This window comes from Bombus bifarius, unplaced genomic scaffold (assembly GCF_011952205.1).
Source record: "Bombus bifarius isolate JDL3187 unplaced genomic scaffold, Bbif_JDL3187 scf7180000009145, whole genome shotgun sequence".
In the NCBI taxonomy this organism is placed as follows: domain Eukaryota; kingdom Metazoa; phylum Arthropoda; class Insecta; order Hymenoptera; family Apidae; genus Bombus; species Bombus bifarius.
This window is the reverse complement of record NW_022884930.1, coordinates 380,244-402,585: the sequence shown is the minus strand read 5'-3', so window position 1 is coordinate 402,585 and position 22,342 is coordinate 380,244. Positions and strand designations below refer to the sequence as shown.

General features: G+C 36.7%; 4 protein-coding genes across 9 annotated transcripts in view; 1 reads left to right on the top strand and 3 right to left on the bottom strand.

The window, feature by feature from the left end:
• The window catches only part of LOC117214005 (RNA pseudouridylate synthase domain-containing protein 2-like), a 174,840-nt gene extending 161,216 nt beyond the window's left edge, over positions 1-13,624 (bottom strand). For 2 of the 3 annotated variants that reach the window (XM_033459793.1, XM_033459792.1), the window contains exon 1: positions 13,418-13,606. In XM_033459793.1, coding sequence (XP_033315684.1) covers positions 13,418-13,503 — 86 coding nt within the window. In that variant the 5' untranslated portion in view covers positions 13,504-13,606. Of the gene's footprint in view, positions 1-13,417 lie in introns of all 3 variants that reach the window. The other variant, XM_033459794.1, reaches the window with a different exon arrangement.
• Positions 13,625-14,380: 756 nt separating this feature from the next.
• LOC117214006 (protein nessun dorma) lies at positions 14,381-16,848 on the bottom strand. Its single transcript, XM_033459795.1, has 5 exons — positions 16,761-16,848; positions 15,785-16,699; positions 15,521-15,725; positions 15,195-15,458; positions 14,381-15,116 (listed from the first exon to the last, which is right to left on the bottom strand). Exons 2-5 carry the CDS (start codon positions 16,684-16,686, stop codon positions 14,865-14,867), a joined length of 1,623 nt encoding a protein of 540 aa, XP_033315686.1. The 5' UTR covers positions 16,687-16,699; positions 16,761-16,848; the 3' UTR covers positions 14,381-14,864.
• Positions 16,255-18,453, top strand: LOC117214010 (ADP-ribosylation factor-like protein 2-binding protein). 4 transcript variants are annotated; one of them, XM_033459801.1, is made up of 6 exons: positions 16,255-16,388; positions 17,472-17,579; positions 17,644-17,750; positions 17,818-17,903; positions 17,996-18,092; positions 18,159-18,453. In XM_033459801.1, exons 2-6 carry the CDS (start codon positions 17,504-17,506, stop codon positions 18,246-18,248), a joined length of 456 nt encoding a protein of 151 aa, XP_033315692.1. In that variant the 5' UTR covers positions 16,255-16,388; positions 17,472-17,503; the 3' UTR covers positions 18,249-18,453. The 4 variants fall into 4 exon arrangements, with proteins under 4 accessions (XP_033315692.1, XP_033315689.1, XP_033315690.1 ...); XM_033459798.1 differs by lacking the exon at positions 16,255-16,388 and adding an exon at positions 17,007-17,327; XM_033459799.1 differs by lacking the exon at positions 16,255-16,388 and adding an exon at positions 17,007-17,395.
• LOC117214004 (nuclear pore complex protein Nup93-like) lies at positions 18,290-21,800 on the bottom strand. Its single transcript, XM_033459791.1, has 6 exons — positions 21,430-21,800; positions 20,927-21,107; positions 19,557-20,845; positions 19,131-19,487; positions 18,942-19,059; positions 18,290-18,871 (listed from the first exon to the last, which is right to left on the bottom strand). The coding sequence occupies exons 1-6, from the start codon at positions 21,690-21,692 to the stop codon at positions 18,560-18,562; spliced, it is 2,520 nt and encodes an 839-aa protein (XP_033315682.1). The 5' UTR covers positions 21,693-21,800; the 3' UTR covers positions 18,290-18,559.
• Positions 21,801-22,342: the final 542 nt, after the last annotated feature.

The following is a 22,342-nucleotide window of genomic DNA, read 5'->3' as shown; positions in this document are numbered from 1 at the left end:
TATTCGTCGACGACGAACGTGGAACACATACGAGACTGTACGCCGCCATTGTACCCGTCGACGTAATTAAAACTCGGACGACGTCGAATGGAAACGTTCGAGTGCCTCTAAATACGGTAATTCCATCGCTAAATGCGGACTTCTTTCGGTCGGTACTCGTGAAACCAACGGAGAAAACATAATGGCACAGTCGACGGGAAGATGAAAGGTTTCGAGTCGAATCGACACGAAACTCGATGGCTAGTATCGTGAAATAGGATAGCGACGACGACTCCTGGGTTAAAAGAGTTTGTTACCGGTGGTTGTTCGTGTTGTCGAAGTTCGATCTATGCTAATAACACTTGCACGGCGAAAGCTGATGTCGTAGAGGGTGAAAGGTGAAACCGGTGGAAGCTTCGGATTCCCAACGTGTGGCTCTGAGAAATTTTAAATCTGGGCATTCTTGAATTATTGATAAGACAGCCGTGATATCTGAACTGGTAAAGCTGGAATCTTGAATATCGATTTAAAAAATTTTAATACTGGCGAATCAAATAAATACGTTCCTATAGAAATAATACAACGAAATATATTACGTAAATAGGATAAAACGTAGCATTCTATTTTATAAATTTAATTTATGTAGTAATATAATATTTAATTTATATAAAACTGTACCGAATGCGCATGATACACAAAGATATATAAAATAATGAAATTGAAGTATTCGTTACAATATCAACTGTGTGTGTATAGGATCGAAATATGAATTTGCATAAACATCTTCATTCTAGTAATAGCATACGCCAACACGTAATCCAATTCCGTGAAGGAAATGAAAGTTCTCTTTGATAGCGAATTTACATTCTTCAACGACGTCTCGAAGATTTTAAAGCGATCAAAGGCGACTATTTGATAAACCGATGGAGCCGTGACTCTCGATACCTTACAGCTTTTGCATGGCTACGTATAAATCGGGCCGAATCCGGTTCTCAGTCGGAAGTGTTTCGCGTCCCCTGGCGAACGGAGCTTCGAGGGTCTCGTAAACTTGCAAAACCCATGCATGCACCGCTCGTCGTCTCCTAGTAGCGTAGAATGCTCGTCGTACAGAAATAGTTGGCCGAAACAAAGCGAACAAGAGGAATCATCGTGTGGCTTGCGTGTTCTTTGACGCTGTGTCTTCGGCCATTCGTACGTCTAGCTTAAGCAGGTTCGTGAGGATAACATACGTGGCGACAGGAAGCGTCTCCGAAGAGGAAGACGCTTCATTTTGATTCACTGGTCAACCTGGACGTACACTACCACTCAAAAGCAGCCAGACCCTTACTTAATTTTCATGAAATATATCTCAATTATAAAATTACAGACGCAGATTCCAAACTTTATAATATGGTCTGTCCTATTTCACTGAAAAAACCGAGAGGCAGTCGGTGAAACGTAGCGAATTGCATAACATGTTATTTTATATAAAATATGACTTATATTTACCTTTCGATTTTTTCTGCACAATTTTTTTTTTTTTTAATAAATACAACTCAATTATAGAATTTTACAATTCGAAATTATTTAAATAGACCGTATAGATAATAAATACTTTGACTTCTCGTTACGTAAGTCAATCTTCATTCTACTCAATGCTCGGTTGCGTAAGCTTAAATACGAACTCAAGAAATTAACGATACCGTACGAAACGTCGAACGATTATAATCTGACTCTTTTACTAAGTATATATGTATGTACTAATTTAAGATACATAGAAACTCGAGCATTCCTACCTTTTACATTCAAAAATGCAAATTTCTTCCTCTTTAAATAAGCAATCGCAAACTTTTGAACGGTAATATAGTCTCAACAGCAGCGATCTAAAATATCGACCGCTTACGTAAAATCGTGCTACACGTGCTACAAAATTCACACTGAAATATTCGCATTCAGACGTGTTCAAAGTCAAACATTCAAATCCAAGCATCTCGATCAAATTTCAAGTTCAAATACCGATATCGAAGATTTCGATTCAAATGTTCAAATCCAAGTGTTCAAGTTCAAACGTTTAAATACAAATGTACGAATTTAAATTTGCGTTAAACGCATCCGTTATCAAACGACACGTGACGGACACGCGATCAGGTAAGCAGAAACAAAATGCGAGACTGATTTTTCTCTTGTCACATTCCGATGTATGTGCATAGACGAATCGTCGACGGCTGTACACAGTGTGGAGAATCGTGAGACGTCGCCGTATCTAAGACGATAATTATAAACCGACACATCGAGTCACGGTAGCCGACAAAGGTACACCCTGCGATCTATTTTGTGCCCGCGAACGCGTTCCATCGCGTTAGTTCCGCCGCGTTACGCACGTGAATCGACGTAATCGACGGAACGCTGGTTTACGTCCGCGCGAAACGATTCACAGCCGGGCCACTCGTTATCGTTATTTTTAATCCTGTTACGCATCGGCGTACTGATTTTTCACGTATGGCCTCTGCCTCACAGGGAAAAGTGGATCGAAACCAGAAACGACCGCTTCCAGAGACACTAACTTTGATCGGAGCAATCTCCTAGAATTTCTTATTGTAAAGATGTAAATATGTGAGATTTTTGGAGTTTTACGATTCGGACACGGACATTTATACAAATTTATATTCTTACGGATATGATTAAGAAGGTGAATGAAATCTGTTTGAAATCAGCTTGCAAATACAGCACATTCTATCGCTTGTTATTATTGTTAATTAAAATTAATCGTCAACTAGCATAATTCAGGTTAAATCGTCGATAGGCATAATAAATTTCTTTCCACGCGTTTTTTCTTCTCACCTTTGATACCTTTACGGTGCAAGGCCGGTTCTCGACCAACCAAATTTACTAATTAATTATTTATTTATTACCCGTTCATTAGCGACCCGACCCATACCATACCATTTATATTACCTATATAAGAAAGTAGTGATAATTGGCAAGCCTGGCTTTACCTTAGCCACGAAAAGGCGCAGTAATATATCAACCGTCGTTTATCTGTTAATAGAAATTGTCGTGTCCACAAGACGTTTATATTGTACTAAAAGTATATCAAAATTATACACTCTGAATCTATCCTTGCTCGTAAATTATATACGTCTAGGTTCGTCGAGGCTTACGCAGTAACTATCGAGACAATTCCTGTTCCAAAATTACCCGAGACGTTTGGCATCCAAGATAAAGACATTTACGATATACATGCGTGATCTTACATTAATGTCTCTCCTTTTACCACACGTAAATTAGCAATTTCAAAACGTTATAATATTCGTTCGTATAACGTTCGAACGTTAACATTATATCTGTACAGATCAAACATTTAAGAATTAAAATAGAATTCCGAGCAATAGGCGAATGGCAAAGAATCTTCGCAAACCTATCGATGGCGATCAACGATCGTTCGACAATAATACCACCGTAAAACTCCAAACAAAACGCGTACTTTTGTGCTTTGTGCCCTTTAACAGTTAGCTTCAACAGCTTGAAATTTCTCACGATATTCGCCCGATCTACTCTTTTCGTATCAGAAAGACGTTCTACGCGGAATCTTCGAATTTCAATTAAGCGACTGAAGAGACTACGGTGGACTTGTGCAGCCGATTTGCGTACGTAACAATAAAATGAATAGGCACGTGGCCGTGAACGGTTGCGCTGCGAATCATCTCTCGTGTCATGTTCAGGAAATGATAAGGCACTTTCTTTAGCGATTCATCGTCGTCACCTACCGTACGAAGCTTCTATATTCGTCTATATACCGGAACAGATGCCATTTATTGCTCACCCAGCGGCTTTTATTCCTCTTTTCCCCATACCCCGCTAATCGTACGTCCACGAAGACGAGAATGATACATTAACGAGAATGATACGTTCTGAATTTGGCAATTTTCTTACTTGTCCGCTCATCTTTGCGGATTCATTTTTGATACAACAAATATATCCCATTTTCTTTATTAGTTACCTTTTATTACGAAGAAATTTGGTCACTCCCGCCGGTGAATCAACGAAGGCAATCTCGTATCATTTACGTTTCCACCAATTCCCAGCTTTCCTTTCGAATATAGCTCGTTTCGGTCTCATTGTACGATAATTTACATTCAAATATCCTATAAAAGACATTATATCACGCCAATTTCCATTACTATCTACTTTTCGCCGCAAGAATAACAAATTTCGTTTTATTTTCGCCGAAAAACGTTTCGTCGTCGTTGCGGATGACTAACTTCCCCTTCAGTGACAGGCGCTAATTTCTCTAACGATCGGCGTCCAAAAGAACTCGGTGATTCTCGTAACTTTCGCGAAAACTCCGGTTGTCCCAGATCGGAGCTCGATTCGAAGGTTAAAACTCGCGACCAAGGGATGATCTCGATTCGTTCGGTCGCGTTCACTCGCTTTTACTTCCACGCGTTTATCACCGACACTCGATTCAGCCGCGAATGTACTTCAGCTGGTAATTAACTTCAATTACGAGTCGCTTTTACACCCTTCACCACCCAACCCTAGCTCCCCTCTGGCTCACCGAGATTCTATTTTTGAATTAGTTACTTCTACAACACGCTACGCGCGACTTATGAATAATTTAACTTGTGAATTATTCATGGCCAGAAAACTCACGATAAATCAAGCCTTAATTGTATACCCGATACGCAAACGGATAAAAACGGACGCGTTTCGCGCCCTTATCGTCGAAACCAGCGGGCATGTACTCGGCAGAAGTACGTTCATATAGGTTTCTGCTTACTTTTTACAGTGGCCCGAATCTTACAAAGATTGTCAGACGGAAATAGACAGCATGTACATGTCGTAGCGGGGATTTCGCGGAACTTTTTTGCGAACGTAATTCACGTTCGACTAATTTAAGCCTCGTAATCCGGCTCGTGGCACGATCCTTTGTCGTTTGAACGTGAATGACCGCGTTAAGGCAACTATCGATGGTACAAAGCCCGTCAAACCGACTCGTTTATTTATCCAAACACACGACGACCGACCGTAACGCGTACGAGCTTCGATATACTTGCTCTGCTATTATTCCACAAAATTCCTATGATTATTTATCTGACGATGAACCCGCAGGATATGCCACAGGAAGGTTCGATCGAAAAATATATTCTTAGATCTTTCCATAAAAGAGAGTATAAATATTAGTATAAATATAAATATAAATAAAGTATAAATATTTTGTATGTCCTTTCCTATTGCGTAGAACTGAACATTGTTTCATATAAGAATTTACTCTTATAGTTTCTAAGTGATACGTATGTCGAATGTTTCAGATTTTTCTTATATACAGCTAAGCAAAATACAGCTAAGATTCTACTTCTCAAAAATATTCTAACGTTGTCTTACGACGGACGAGATCTTACGATCGCGTTCAAAGCATAAAATCAACGACATTGCGCGTCGCAAGATACGCATATGCGAAAGAGTTAATAGACGATTTAATGGATTCTATGGAACGTTTACGAGCGACTGTAAGAGTCGTACGCAGGCATGAAAGGGATGAAAATTGGAATGGTGGTAACAGTTTCGGTAGATTAAAACGCCACGGTACTTGGCGCATTGTGGTCGGCAGAATATCGATAAGGACGCCTGCACAATTTTCGGTTTTATCACTGGCAAGCTTGTTCCCAGTCACCGTGACGTGGATCAGTTAACGAAGTACCCGGCTCGGCGACATTACCCTGCGCTCGATCGACCCGAGCCAATTTCCAATTACACTTTTTCAGCCTGAAACTGCGCCTCGTCCCTGTTCCGGGACGAGCCTAGAAAATCGATTCGATTTTGCCCAAAGGTACGTATGGCTTTCCGATAATGTTCCAAGGCTTTCGTTTCCACGTGTATAGAATTCACGGAAAACTTCGGATCGAATCTTTACGATTTAATCAAATCAATGTCAAATATACCGTATCAATGTATAGAATGTTTCATCGAGATTTAAGCTTCCAAATATCTTCCATAACATTGTATCCCAGCCTATTTTCAATCGCGATACACATTCGAATACAGAGTCCGTGTCTAATAATTCTGAAAATTTGCGTACGTTTGCAAAAGCATCTGCCGTCTGTACCGTGCCACTAAACACAAAGCAGACATTTTTCCAAGCCTCGCGTTCCAACAACGAATGAGATGTATATAACCTCCTAAATAATATCGCTCAAAGAATCGCCGATTAATTAACGACGAAAAATATATCACATCCGAGACAAACGTGCATTATTATTCGACAATGTTCCGCGTATACAGAGCGATAAAACCGCGTTATTTACTGCTACCCAGTACCTATAACAAGGCGAAACGCATCGCCAAACTTTATGGGCCAATAAATAATCTATTTCCTCGAGCCTTAACACGTATGTACCGCGGGTATATTTCTATTTCTCGTACTGTATCCGAGGCAATACACACAGGGGACAAGAATGCGCCGCTGTCTATGCGTTCACGGATGCAGAGCACAGAAGCTCGAAATAAGCCGCAGCTGGAGCTGTTTAGGCCTTGTGTTTCTCTCTTCTTCTTCCTCCTCCTTGTCTGTCGCATCATCTTCGCCTATTGATTTATCTTTTGGCAATATGTCCGGGGATCGTTCGAAAAGATTGTCAGAGGCAACCAACACACACTGGACATTGCCCAACGTAAGCAACCAAAGATGATTTATAGAGGCCGAAGGTAATAGTAATGTCGAACGCGTTGAGAATTGAAGCGGCATAAATCTTCGTTCCCACTGTACAAGAAATATTCACGAAGCTCGACCGCTGCGAGAACCAAACGTCTCGTTGCAAAGCTAATAAGTGTATTTTTAACGACGGAAATATATTTAGCTGACCCTTAAGCTAGAACAGCGAGACAGTCGCCACCGGAATCGTCGACTGTCGGTGTACTATCTTAAAGGTACGAAATTTGTTACGATTTATCGCGTAACGTTGACATTATCGCCTTACGTTGGCAACTGAAATTTTCCCTCTTGTTTGCGAACCTAGACTTATTCTGCGCTTCTATCTATGGGTAGCGGGGCTACCCGCATACCCTCAACCTACGTACGTATTCTTTTCGTACACCAAACATACGTGAAACGATAGTTTTACTTCTATACTTTCCTGAAATTTTGCACTTTCATTTGGAAGGTAAATATGCAGTAACAAAGCTGGCCTTTCGTCAAATCTCACGCGACTATTTGCTACTTGGCGATCTCTCTCGTTATCTTCGGACTCTTCTTTCCCAAAATTCAAATATCGTTACTGCAAATCGACCAAAATGTCCGGATATTTATGAACAGCGGTGTAAATACACGCGGATGCACGCGTTCGACGCTCATAGAACATCCTGCCTTCACAACGTTTGAAAGATAGCTTGTAAAACACGGATAGGCTGTAACGCGGTGGATTAAATACCTGGTGCATGGTTAAATCGACGATTAAATCAGCGCGGGCTTCTATTATACCGGGCAACTGCTTATTGTCTTCGATGATATTATTAGAGGAAGGCTTGTTTTTTAAATTAAACTCTGCCTCGCCTCGCTACACCGAAAATTGATCGACCGTGAATATCGTGAATATCGTGAATTACCCTGATGCGGGTGTCGTCAGGTTGGCGAGGATGGCTCGTTGCGGCTCACGCCGCTTAGCGCGTTTAGGCAAGCGATAAACGTTATCGCCGACAAAGGGGGACATGCGTCCGTTTTATGAGCAAAGAAGAAAAGAAACACGTCTTAAACGTGAATTTGACTCTTTTCGATCATTTTTTATAAAACGATTTGAAATTGCCAATATACGTGAAGCTATGGGAGAACAATTTCAAAAGCTCGTCCGATTTTCTTCGATCTTTTTCTTTTTATGTAAAAAGACAGTTTGATCGATGAAATATACGCATCTTTCAAATGTAAGGTTTAAAGTTTAAATTGCAACTCGTTATCGTTAATTAGTTATACGAAAAAGATAGATACAGAAAGTACACAAGAAAGCTTTTAGCTTTTAGCGAAACATGAAGTTTTAATTACTGTAAAATTAGTACGAGAACCAATTCTAGAACCCTTTTAAAATCGAAATCGATATCATCGCTATTTTGAAAGCTGAATTATATTTGAGAAAAAGTTATAAAATAATAAACGAGAACCTATATACATAATACGATCTATAATTTGTCGATTAACTAATACCGTAAATTCATAAATTACTACGCAAGAGAGCACTGATAGTATATATTACGGCACTTGTGGTAACGCAAAAAATTATGCATTTAAGCCGGGTAAGTCGAATGTCTCGACAACCTGTAACCGAACAAAATATATTGACGTTTAAAGCTAAAAAGTCCAGATTGCCTCTTAATTCGTATTCCTCCTGAGTACACTTCCCTTACATTGTACCTTAAGAAGAATCGCTAAAGAAACGAATCACGGAGAAATCCGCGTTCAGACCTGAAAAGCTCGAGGATAACAAAATCTGCTAATGAAACTAATTAGTTTTCGACGATCCGTTAACGTGCCCAGGTGACCCGACTAGTGTTTCTAGCGTTGAACTTTTAAAATTTATCAGAATACCGAGTGACAGGCGTCGCAGCCGCGACCATCACCCCAGACGCGATCCAAAGGATATATTTAGTCGAATAGGAGCGGTAGGAACGGGGCGAAGAGTTTCGCGTAAGTGCCGTGCAACAAACGCGATGCAAAAGTTTAATGGGACGTTATTCCGAGGAATAAACGATATGTTTTAGCTCGTAAAATAAGAGGAGTGGCGCGACTAGCCAGAATATTTATTCATTACTAATGTTGGCACCGGCTACTGGTGTCGACGATTCGATTTTAATCGGTACAGTTTAGAAAATACCTCTAGCTATCTCATGACCGAGTACGCTAAATCGCGAACGGGAACGTGGCCGAGAATAATCCCGGCCGAAAATATTGACAGTTCGATTTCTGTTCGATCATCTGACTCGTGTATTTGTGGAGCAAACCAGCAATGTTCTCTCTACTATAGACCGATACCAGCGTCTAAAACGAGTCGAAAGGAACACGTATTTCGACCATATGGTTCAAATTACGACGAGATCATCTTTCTGGTTAATTAAACGAAATCGAATCGCTACTAATAATAGACGAGCGAAAGCTGCACAGAACGTACATCGTCCATAATTAATTTAAGAAAACCTTTCATCATATCGAAGTGTTTGTCGATAGAAGTCGCTTAAATGATGAAATGTTCGAGTATCGGAGTACTAATGTATCGTGGTATCCAACTATCGTAAATATTTGGATATTTGAACGTTTCAATACCAAGGTGCGGTCAAACTTGACTTATTAGAGTATCACAGTATTAAAATACAAAAGTACCGATGTAGTAAGTACCGAAGAGTAAGATGGTGAAGTACTGTAACGAGTATGTAACTTCGCTGGTATTCGCGAACAGAAACAAAAATATTTCTATAGGTCCCGCGAACTGTTTGTGAATTTCTTACAAGCAGCGTCCACAACAAAATCGTAGAGTAGCCGTAAAACGTTGCAAACGTGTTTTGCAAACTGACCCACTGCTTTACACTGACTTATGACTTTATGACTATTGGAGTATTAAAATATCAAAGTATCGTAGCACTAAATCATCGAAACATCGGCCACTCAAATATCGTAATACTATTAACAAATAAATTGTACGGCAATCAACATCTAGAATAATAACAAACGAAGTTTTCGCAAAGGTCAAATATCTACAAAGCACGGCACGCAGCGTGCAGTCTGATTTAATGGGCACATTCTCGAAAGAGAATGACTTCTATTTACGAGACCCAGTGACAAGTAAATATGATAAATGAGAACGTAACGATAAAACTAGTGCTTGGCCAGTAACGCGCGAGATAAAACGTAGCGGAAGAGACACAATGTGTACGTATGTGACTGTGTCGAGAATAACCTGTTCGCCAATGCCGGCCGACCCGCGGCAAGGAAAGAAACTGACTCTGCGAAGACGTGTATCTTTTCCAGAGAAGGGAGAAAAGAGAAGCGAGGGAAGCACGATGGAAAGATTAAAAAAAAGGGTGTGTTGGAGAAAAATGGCTAAAAGTCGGAGGAACGACAGTCGGAGGATTTAAAAACGAAAAAAGGTCGACAGAGAAGTTTATTATATTCCTGAATAGCGTGCTCTCGGGGGCCGAGGACTCGCGGAAACACGCAATTTTCATGATAAAGCAAACAATAAACCGTGTCCTAGACGAAAGCGTAATAAAAAACAGGCTGTCGTGCAGAGTGGACGGTCGCTATTATGAAAACCATTTAATTTAAGAAAGGACGCCGTTATTAATTTACCCGATGACACTTGGAACATCAACAAAGAAAAAGGGAAAAAAGGGAGAGAAAAAAGTAATGATGCCAATGCAATGGCATTTGGGATGGGACGCGATTGAAAAGGAGCAAAGGTCGGGTCAGATTATTATTAAAAAGGCACCAGACGCTGAATGAAACAGAATGAATGGAAGAACGGGCTGAAACGGGATGAAAGGAAAAGCAACGAGTGAATTAAAAACGACGAGGAAGTGGTCAGAGGCGGTAAATAAATCAAGAAACGCCGCGAAGAAATTAACTTGGTAGGGAAAACGGAGAAAAAAAAGGATAGATCAGAAGTGACAAATTTTCGGTAGAAAGCAAGCAGTGGATGAACCTGAAAAAGAGACAAGGAAACAGGCAGAAGTAAGGAGAAGCGTAAACAAAGGACGGTTGACTGTTTATAAAACTGTACAACGAGGAAGGCGATAAAAAGCAGCGGCATGAAAGAAGAGAGGAAACAAAGGAGATAAACTCGTGTCAACGAGCACGAGAACGAGCAGGAAGAATCGAAATTAGAAATAATGTTCGAAACGCCGGACAGACCGATGAGCGAAATAACAGAGGAACGTAAAGCTGGCAGAAAAATAAGGAGGACAGGGAGAACGAGAAGAATGGCGGAGAAAGCGAGAAGGAACGCGCGACAAGAGGACGATCAGTCATTCCGAAAGACACGAAGGCTGCAAATAACTCGTACTCGGTGGTACCGGTCAAAAGCATCGGCGGATGTGTTATGACGCTCGTCCCTCTTCTCTCCGCCATGTTTTTAACGATCCTTGGTGAAACGCGGACAGAACGTACGGGAGTAAAAAGAACGAGAAAAAAGAACGAGATCGTTCTACACACAGAAAGAATCCTAAATCAACCAGGCTCGTTAACGTCACCATACCGCTTTTTATTACACTTAATCCTTCCTCCATTGAATCGGGTGTTTTAATTCGCAAATTTTTTGTCATCATAGCGAACTTGAAATACGTTGAAGATCGCAATAGATGGAAGTGAGATAGATCGAACGCGTTAGATTTACGAAAACCGAGTTGGAACGGGTTCGAAGCGGTTGGGTCGAGTTGCAACGAATTGAAAAGAATCGAAGCGAATCGCAGTGAGTTAGAACGAATAGAGAAGCAGACTGAAGCGAGTTGAAACGAGGATCAATGAGTACGTTAACCAGCTACTTGGGTCAAATCAAAACGAGTAGCAACGAGTTAGAACAACAGGATAGAGCGAATAGAAGCAGATAAGAGCGGCTTCGAACGAACAGAACAGATTAGAACGGATGATCGAAGCAGATTCGAACAAAATGAAACCTATCGGAGAAACTTGGAGCAAATTGAAACCTACTAGGACACATCTGCAGAATACATAATTTATAATTAAATACAGAACTTGTTCACGATAGTAATAATTATCGATATGTAATAAAATATAATTTTCCTCGTGGGCTAGAAACAATTCTGCTGGAAGAATTATATTTAAAGGGGATTGAAACAAATTGATTATAAGGTTGAAGCGAATCGAAGCAGATGAGCGTAAAGTGGAGCGAAATTGAAACAATTCAATACCAAACAAAACGAGAAGTTCGAGTAGTTGTTAAACCACGTGATCAGAGCTAAACCATTCGAGTTTGTTTATCTATGAACGCAACGCATGGTATTACGTAGAAAATTGCTTAATAGGGACGAAGATAAAAGGAATTCTACAGTGACCTAAAAGGAATGCTTGATTCGCTAATAACCTACTACGCAACGAAAAGATCTACGAGGTTCGTGTATGCCATCGCGAGGTCTCTCCCTTTCGCTCGCCTCCAGTGTTGTAATTTTTAATCATAGCATCCGCGTGAACGGTTCCTATGTACAAGACGGGAATGTGGATTTCGCTATACAGTGAAAGTAACGGGTCGTAGACTTGCATCGTGGGAATGTCTCATGAAAGGGATGCAATTATTGTAAACAACTGCTTTATAACAAAATTCTCGTTATTAATACGATTACTTTTTCGATTTCATACCAATTTTGTTCTTCAAATGTTAATAATCCTTTTGCTTGTTGAAAAAGGAAGAATAAAATTCGGACTAAAAATTCGGAGACTGCAGCAAACAACGCATGTATTTCATTTAAACTCGAAGCAATGAACACGCGTGATCTCTAAAATTATTTGTCTGAATGATGCAACAATATTTTCCTAAAAAATAATAATAATAATAATAATAATAATAATAATAATAATAACGATAATAAAGAAATAAGTCAGACTCCGAAAAGTCAGTTGCGTCAGTAACGCAAAATAAATTTCGTGATGCCATATTTTTCTATACCGTGCACGAGCTCATTGGAGCTCGTGTATTAAGAACTTCCCGTGTAAATCTTTTACGAACTATGCTTTTACGACCTTCCTAACGTCGTACGAAATAAATATACGATCTGAGAAGTATCACTCTCACAACTAACTACATTGGTAATTTGTGAAACCTACATTGATAGCCATACACGAGTCACTTTATGATATGTTAACCTATTAATTCGTAAAACCGAAGCAGTTTACACTTGCGAGAATATAAATAAGAAATGTATTCAAATTTTTTTTTTATATACTATTATATTTTTATACCATAAAGAAAAGAAAGAAATAAAACTTTTCATAATTCGATTAGTTGAATTTGAAGAGTGGCATTCCCTAATTTAAAAACTCACCATTGTACAGTACAGTAATGTGATCGTATTTACATATTATTATTATATTTTTATGCAATTTTCAATGAAATTTTATCGAATTATTATCAACTTTGTCATATATTGAAAATACGTTTTTTTCTTAATTAACAATTTCGTTGCTATCGACGCATGCTTTGTATCGTTTTAATCATTTACATAATACTACTAACGTAACTGTTGCATCTCTGCAAAATCACTTCGGAAAAAGAAAAAAGAACGACAGTGAATAGCATATCGAAACGTTATTTAGAAGAAAAGGCACTTTTAACGAGATATAATTGCACAAATGAAGTAGCCGAATTTTTTGATACTAAATGTGTCGAACCTGTTTTTTTAAATATACCGATATATTCGTTTAAATGGATCACACTGCAGATATGTAACTGACGTAACAACGAACTCGACTCACCTCCTCGTCCGACAACGGTTCCTCGTAATCCGATTGCGAACCCTTGAACACAAAGATGCATTCCGATAAATCCAATTTGCGCGCATTGCCGAACTGCGTCTGTCGATCCGTCAACTGCTTCACACAAGTCGTCTCTAACATATTCTTCGTTCGTTGAACCACAATTTTACTGCAAATGCTGTTGTTTGTAAATAAGCGTTTTGTACTAGAACATTCTGCAACGATAAAATAAATATCTTCGTTAATGACTTGACTTCGTTTCTTTCTTTAAGAGAAAAAAAAAAAAAGAAAAGAAAACGGATTTAGGCTAGTATTTTCCAAAAAATAATTTCATCCATAGGGATACATAAAAATATTATATACTAGCCTAACAGGCCAGTAACCGCGCAGCAACTGGAAAACTGATAAGCGGTATCGCTAACGGAAGGATTTCCATTCATCATCGAAAGTATGAGTCTCTAAATCATGCTACTTCATTCATCCGTGTACACGTGATACCGACCACATGGCCAGGTACTTATAACTTCATTTATAGATACGAGCGGATCTTTAAACGAATACGGCGGTGAATACAGTATGGATCGAATTATCGTTTACGTCACACTAATGTACTGTACACGTACGTGTTATCTTCTTCTACATATATATAGATAGAACATGACGTAGCTGTGTACAGATGCATTTATGTATATATCTATACGTATATTGACATTGTTTCGATACCAGCATGTATTATAGGTTAGATTTTTCTGACTCGTGTCACAAAGTACTTTCAGATGGAGTCACTTGTTTTTCGAGCATTGTTTTAATCGATGTTACAGATAAAAATATCCAACGGAACGGAATAAATTGTCGTAAAATAATGTAATGTTGTGGATACGGAAGTATTGAAAACATATCGGAGGGACGCGTTTAGGTTAAAGAGCGAGTTCGAATTACTTGCAGGAAAATAATTAAATTATGTTAAATAGTGGAAAACTTACAACAGGTCTCTTTAATCTGTAAAATATTACGTTGATAAAATAAGACAAATATATTAAAATATTCGTACTTGCAGTGGAACACAAAGTTTTTAAATACATATAGGAACACGCACCGTAAACGAACAATTTGAAATGATGTTGCTAGCGCCATCTAACGACGATGAATATAACTAGCAGCGTAACTTCCAATTTAAAAATTTGCGCATGTATTTTAATTGGTTCCTATCAATTGGAAAGATGATTAAATAATAAGTTTTGTATACAATTCATAACTGTTTTTAATTACAAGTGAAATATGAAGTGAATAGAAATAGTTTGCCCTTTTTATATAGATTATATCTATTATAACTTCTCAAGTAGAGATTCATATAAAAAAGTGTATAATTATATTTCTCAGAGATTCAAGAATTACATGCCCTCTTATAACAAAAATAGAAAATTCAGTTATAATAGGAGAAGTTACTCTAAGTCTCCATAGATTCATCTTGTTTTCTTAAAACAAATGATGTGGTCTGCTTCAATATAACATCTCCTTTGCCATTACCCTCGGACTTACAACCATATAGAGAAATTTCAGGTACCTTTTCTAATAATTCAAGGCTACCACATTTACGTTTTGTATCGTTTAAATATTTTTGCGTTTCTAATCGAATAGCGTATTCCTTAAAATGTGTGAGAGAACAATTTTTTGCTGTTAATTTTGCATTGTCATGAATCTAAAAATAACAAGATATTATAATTAAATATCGTTTTGTAACTACATAATTATGGTAATCAAGACGAAAATAACATACCTGTATACCCTCTGCGCAATTTGTAAAGTTGCAATTATTCATAAACACTTCTCCGTTACTATAGATGACTAAACCTGTCCCAAGACTGTCAAAGAGTGTGTTTTCTATTATTAGTTTTGCATCTGGTAAAACCACCACTCCTAATTTCACCATACTCTGATTTAAGGCACATATTTTACAATTAATTATTTTTGTGGTTCCAACTCTCACTATTACAGCTGCTCTAAGATCACCCACATCTACAGTAATATTTTCTAGTAAAACCTATAAACACATATTCGGCATAGCTACAATTAATCGGAGACACGATTCAATATATAACTTACTTCACTGCCAGAGAAATCAAGCAACGACGGTGCAGTTTCTGTGTCTTTCATATTAAGAATGGTATGTTCTAAGCTATCAATTCCTCTAATGGTACCTCCATCTTCCAATCTACCAGCTCCTTTTATTCGATGAGTTCCTTTTCCAACTATAATGACATCTCCTGTGTCGCACGTGTGTAGAGTTTCTAACAAAGACCCAGATATTCTAGAAAAATGTATAAGAATCAAAAATCGATAGAGCTTTTTCAGTACTGTCGAACTTACTTAAAAAATAATTCTGGGGATAAAGAAGCTTGAACTTTGTTTATTTTTGCCTTCATTTCCTCGAGAGTTCCACCGAGCCACACAAAATAGCCTTCCTTGCACGTTTCTGTACTTTTCCTTTTCTCTATTTTATCATCCAAAGACGAGGTCTGATTCGTAAGAATTTCCCTCATAGCTGGGTTTTCAAGAACTTCCATCTCCCTTTTAATTTGTTGCAATCGAAAATGAAGTTTCATCAACTGACATGCTGTTCCCCCATCCACTATATCATTCTCTGATTCTTCTCCCTCAGAAATAGTATCCTCTAGTCTTGATATCTTCTCTTCGATCTCCCTTCCTTCCCTTACTAAACCTCTAATGATATCGCTAGTTTCTTTACTAACAACAAGCCTTTTCATGTCGAAGAACAATCTAATTCTTGTTTCCAAATGTACAGACACCCAATCGACGTTATCGTCGTCATCTATGTCCCATGGCATCCATAAATATTTATAAAAAAATCTCAGCTGATCGAGGCAGGACGCAGTACCCACCATATCCAAAGCGGTGTTTTCCTGATTATGAGTTGGATAAAGCTCAATAAGTGCTACATCGTATTTTTCAGGTAACTGAATTTCATCTTGAACAGCAGTTATTTTCACCAATGCAGATAGATCACAGAAATCAACTTGCTCAACTTCTACTACCACAATAGTAGGATAATGAATATGAAAATCTTCGCACACTAAACGTGGTATTCTCCATAATGCTTGCCAACCGACAGGTTCTAGTACAAGTTCTATATGGTAGGACCATTCTGCCTGAATTTGTGATGCAGGTACAATTTCTCCTCTACTAGATAAAATTTCTGTTAATTCAACTAGCCTTTCTTGAAGACTTTTGTCAAAGGTATATATCTCCATTGATATGCGTTGCCTACAAAATGAACAATTTTATAAAAATCGATCGATAATATTAAAAATCTATGAATATTTACCTATCAGAGTTACAAATTTTCTTCCTATAAAATTTTATTGCAAGTTATATTACTAAAAATGTAAATTTCAGCCTTCTAGGTGTCAAGATCAAGAGAATTATTATTAATAGTGATAAATTAAAAACGAAACTTCTGTAATAACTATAGTCTAATTATTACAGCTTTAGGTCTAATAAATTTGTAAAACTAAAAACTAAATGCGTAAAAATTTGATTGAAAGACGAAAATTAGTCACACGTTCTCTTATTAAAACAAATCGAGATCTAAGCTATATTTTCAAATATTATTAATATATCAGATTTAATTGAATATACAAATAAGTGAAAGATAAATGTTTATTTTACGTATCAGTGACACATTTTCAATTAACGTTATGACAAATTAACTGTTATAAAAGATTCGAATTGCTATAAACGTGATTGGTCGACTAATCTTCTCGATTCTCGCTTTCAACAGTTATCGATCTATCGATACCGATGATATCTGACAAATAATAAGTTTATTTTATCATAGAAATAAACGGTGCCTTGTCTATGTAAACAATTGGAGAAACTGGAAAAACAATGGGTTTGTTCATATCATTTGAATAAATAATTAAGCATATATTTATCTTTCAAATATTAATGACTCTAAGGGTATTGATAATTAATATCTATGTACGTATAAATAACGTAATTATTCTAATAATCTTTTAAAAATATTATTTAATAGACAATTGCAGCTTAGTAAGTGTCGAAGAAAATATGGAACAAAGTTCTAAAAACGTAGAGGATAAACTTTTCGACGAAATTATCGGACACATAGAAGATATTTTGTTAGGTACGCATTAAAACAAGATATTAAACATTCGATTTTATAATATAAATTTCATTTTTATTTTTAGAAGACGAATTTCACTCTATTCAAAAAAAATTTTTGGATAATTATTGGGATGTTTTTGAACCTGTAGAGGAAAATAAATTAATTTATACAGATATATTTAATGAATATGTAAGTGCTCCAACAATAAGAAATAACAATTTTTTTATACTTGCATATTAATACATGATTTTTGTAGAATAAGGCAGTGGAAAATTATATCGTTAATTACTTACAGAAGCTAATACCACATTTTAATATTGACACATTTTTAGAACATTTAAAGTAAGCGCTATAACTTTATGATTATATAAAGTGTATATAAAAATTATAAATATGACTAAAAAGTTTCTTTTAATGGTTATTGAATGATTTAGTAATAAGCAAAATGAATTGGAAGGTGAAGTGTTTGAAGTGTTATCAACCTTCACAGACTTCGTGTCCTTCAAAGAAATGTTTCTTGACTTTAGAGCTGTAAGTAACATGGTTATAATAAAGTAAAAGTAAATGTCGCGGTGGTTACATCCAAGTTTTTTTCAGGTAAAAGAAGGAAAGGTTCAAGATCTTAGTTGTGGAATATCTGTTACATCTCTCAAAAGTAATACGAATGACAATGATTCTTTTGGATAAAAAATTTTCTCAAAAAAATAAATATTTTAAATATACTAAAGAAATAAATTACCTGTTCACTAATTGTATTTCTTATGTTCAATTGTTATTTTTAAAAGTCAGTACATTTATCGTATTTCTAATTATTGTTTAACGAAGTACAAAAAGATATATACATTGTATTCATAAATTCTATAAGAAATAGAGGAATTGTGTATTCAACACATTGATCGTTTTTGTGCTTCGTAAATCCAGTATTCGCACAAATATATCTGTTGTATTTACTTGAAGTACTGTATCGAAAATAAAACAACAAATATAACAAGTTTGATTCAGCACATAAGGATCTCCATTTGTACAAGTTTGCTATTCGTTTCATTTGGCATACGATATGGAAGTGTTCCTGCGAAACTAGTTAAAGCTCGCGCTTGTTCCCGAAGATCAAGAAGTTGCTGTTTCCTTGCTTCTTCATCACCTGGTTCCATCGATCGTAATTTCTGATATTGACGGTAAAGTATTGTCATTGTAGCTAAAAGGACGTCGGCTAATGTACCAGCTACTTCGGGTGGTACACGTCGTATTGCGTTTACTCTTTCATCGACTTCTTTGATATGCAATGGTAACAATTTCGCCTCTGCAATAGTCTATAAACAAAAAATTATATATTAATTACATAAACTTCAATATAGCTATGTACAATCCTATATATCTTACCCTAAGCGCACTTTGATATTGTTCATTATGAAATTGATCAAAGAACACCATTAAGTGCTTTAAAGTATAAAATGCAGATACTAATTCGGATGGTGCTTGTATTTCAATGTTTTGGTACCTAAAAATATATATTTATATATGTATTTGACAATTTTCTAATAACGATGACGTCGTGGATTTCAATATTACCTTCTGCTTATCTCTGTAGCAGTCACCTGCAATCGAGATCTGAGTGATCCCGGCGAAGTTTTTTGATTAACAACTTGCGCCAAAAGCGTACACATTAGACTAAGAACTTTCTCGTGATTGCGAGCAAGATCATACACTGTTACTGCATCTTCTAAAAGACCTTTTCTATATAATGTATCAGCGCTTATGTTTATAACATCTTCTGTATTAATTTGAAATTGATCTAAAATCCCTGGTATCCAACGATCTTCTACTATCTTTCCGATTAACTGAGTTCTGACTGCTGGAGAAGTATCAACTACCATTTCTGCAGCTGATGCAGCAAACATATTACGATCATGTGGATCTTTCATAGATCTAAAAAGTAATTAGGTAATTAAAATTAAATTTGAAAATTTCGATGATTATTTGATTTTCTATACAAACCTTAATAAGAATAGATAATGTAAACATTCCTTTGGATCTGTGGAATCAAATCGTTTGACGTACAATAATATTAATCTGGCAAAATTTAATCTTTTAGCAGGAGTCTTATCAGCAGGATCAACACTTATTAAAGGTGCTAGAACACTTTGGCTTACTCCTAACAAGTTATGTTCATGCATAGCAGCTGCTAAATGTACAGCATGTGGTAAATGCCTTGCTCCCGCTCCTCTTGCCAGAAATTCAATGGCAGCCTCAAATTGACCAGTCAAAAATAACATTGAAAAATATACAAACGGTTGTTCATGAGCATGATAATATGACTCTCCATAAATTTCTGATATCGTAGTTTGTAAATAATCCAAGGTCAACTTATTTTCTGCATCCGATTGATCTCTAACTTGGCACAGTTTCAACCACAAATAATCATCAGCTGTACAAATTACATCAGAGTGCAGGTCATCAGGTTCACAAGGAACTAATGCACAATATGCAACTCTTTTGTATGGATCAGTAACTGATCTAACATGTTTCCTATACTGCAATTTTAAATTTGATTCTGCAGAACTACTAGGACGTCTTTGGGGATCATTACAAGCTTCTTCCAAGGCAACTCTAAATTCTGGAAATTTTGTGTTGTATTGATTAAGACATTGCAATGCAGCTTTGTAATCACCAACCCTCATACAATAATACACTAAAGGCCATAATGGTTTATCTTCAACCATAACATCTTCTAAATCTTTCAGATTTTGTACTTTAACACTAACAAAACTTTTAACTAATGGCACAGTGCCTGGAATGCCACCCCTTTTAGCTTGAGCAGGGTTTTCATTAATAACAGAGTTCATAAATTCCTTATATCTATCTTCTAAGTACTTTCTTGCATGTAACACAATTTCTTGTTCAACAATAGCTGTACTTCTTGATTTGATTTGATCTTCTCTAGGAATTGGTCGAATGTCTACCATACGTTTAACCATTTTCCAAAGATCCACAATTTTTTTATCATTAAACGACTTTGCAGCTTCACAAAACGCATTAAACAAGTTAGGTTTAGTTATTCCCCTAAGCACATGATCATTATAATTTTGTAACTGTTTCACATAAGCTACTTCTATATCAGATAAGCCACTAATCATGGAACCAGCTAATTTAGTACGTTGTGGAGTACCACGTAAATCTACAAGCTCCCCAGATGGAGCTGTCATGGCATTTATTATCTCAAACCGCATTTGTTTCCATTCACCCAGCATATGTTCCATTTGTTGAACTCTAGTAAGTTCAAAAGTCTGAAATAATTTCATATAGTTTATACATATACACGTATATCCTAAAATATTGCTTACAAGGAATATAATAAAATATCTTACATCTTTATGGACTTGTTCAATGATTGACAATATAGCATTTTCCTTCTCATTCCTAAGGTAACTAACTATATCTGTATCTGCAATAGGATCTAAAGGTTCAAATGTACGTCTTGCACTAAGTGAACTTAATTTCTGCGAAATCTGAGGTAAATCAACACCACGTGAGCCAAGCAATAGATGTCTAAAATTATAAAATATTATATATATTAAAGAAATCTGAAATATATTGATGAAATAAATTTTATTTTAATTAGAAAATGTATAAGCACAAGACAAATTACTTTGCTCTAAATGTCAGTCATACATATATACATATTACTAGAAATAAAGTGATAGGTATTATCCTGAAAATTTTGGCGCCAGAAATTTATAAAATTTTTAGGTTATCTGTGACATCAAGCATAATTATTTCTACATGAATGAATTTTCTATTAAAAGTACATGACATACAATTAGAAATCGTTTAAAAATTTTATGTGCGATAACTATACAAATATTCTTACGCCTGTACTTGATTGTCTTGAGTACCGGTCTGTGTGACACGAGACCAGAGTTCGTTGGAGGCCTCTAAGATTTGACGAAGATTTCTCTCAACTTGAGGAAGTTCTTCATTGCTTTCTACAGCAGCAGATAATCGTTCCGCTGATCGCAATAATTCACTAAAGCCCGTGTCTCCAGATACTCTAGAAGAATTCATGGTTAACATATCGGTGTATCTAAGATCGTTCATATTTAAAACACAATGTTCATGGATTCCATCGCCCATAAGTTACCGCACTATCCAGTTAGGAAAAAGACGAGAGCGTTCACGCTCGTAGTTTCAGAGTAGAGATGCTGCACCATGCGGCCAAGTGCTGAGGTTAACTAAATTTAGCATATACAAGAACCTATAAAAATAGGGATCTGCCCTGTTTGGTTGGAATTTAGCATATACAAGAACCTATGCTTTTAAGCCTAAAGTTAGATATCTGCTCAATTTTATTGTACACTAGCATAGACGAGAAATTATTTAGCTGCACGATTCTACGGAAAAGTTCATATCTACTTTTCTATCCGAATTTTTTTCGAGTATTCTTTATACAATCGTCAACTTATATATATGTATATATATATATTGCTATGTGTAAAGTATTCTTTTACACTTAATTTTTCACTTTCGTCATTTATTTATTGTTAGTCATAATCATTCGCATTGTCTCTACATGTTTTTGAGCAACCAAACAGGGCAGATCCCTAACTTTAATCTTAAATACAAAGATTCTTGTATATGCTAACTTTAGTTGACCTCAACAATTGGCCGCATGGTGCAGCATTAGTTTGGAAACAACCAGATCCATAAGCGTGAGCACTCTCATTTCCTCTCTGGTCCAATATAAATTGTAGGGACTTTTGATCTTCTCATAAATTGTTTAGTTT

Excerpts from the sequence above, each read along its gene's own strand:
- LOC117214006 (XM_033459795.1), bottom strand. The coding sequence starts at position 16,686 with ATGGAGATATATACCTTTGACAAAAGTCTTCAAGAAAGGCTAGTTGAA. Across the intron at positions 15,726-15,784 it reads TCCCCAGAATTATTTTTTAA|AATATCTGGGTCTTTGTTAG; the intron begins GTAAGTTCGACA and ends ACATTTTTCTAG. Across the intron at positions 15,117-15,194 it reads ATTGCGCAGAGGGTATACAG|ATTCATGACAATGCAAAATT; the intron begins GTATGTTATTTT and ends TGTTATTTTTAG.
- LOC117214010 (XM_033459798.1), top strand. Across the intron at positions 17,904-17,995 it reads ACATTTTTAGAACATTTAAA|TAATAAGCAAAATGAATTGG; the intron begins GTAAGCGCTATA and ends TGAATGATTTAG. Across the intron at positions 18,093-18,158 it reads TGTTTCTTGACTTTAGAGCT|GTAAAAGAAGGAAAGGTTCA; the intron begins GTAAGTAACATG and ends AGTTTTTTTCAG.
- LOC117214004 (XM_033459791.1), bottom strand. The coding sequence starts at position 21,692 with ATGGGCGATGGAATCCATGAACATTGTGTTTTAAATATGAACGATCTT. Across the intron at positions 21,108-21,429 it reads CAAGACAATCAAGTACAGGC|ACATCTATTGCTTGGCTCAC; the intron begins GTAAGAATATTT and ends TTATAATTTTAG. Across the intron at positions 18,872-18,941 it reads AATATCAAAGTGCGCTTAGG|ACTATTGCAGAGGCGAAATT; the intron begins GTAAGATATATA and ends TTTTGTTTATAG.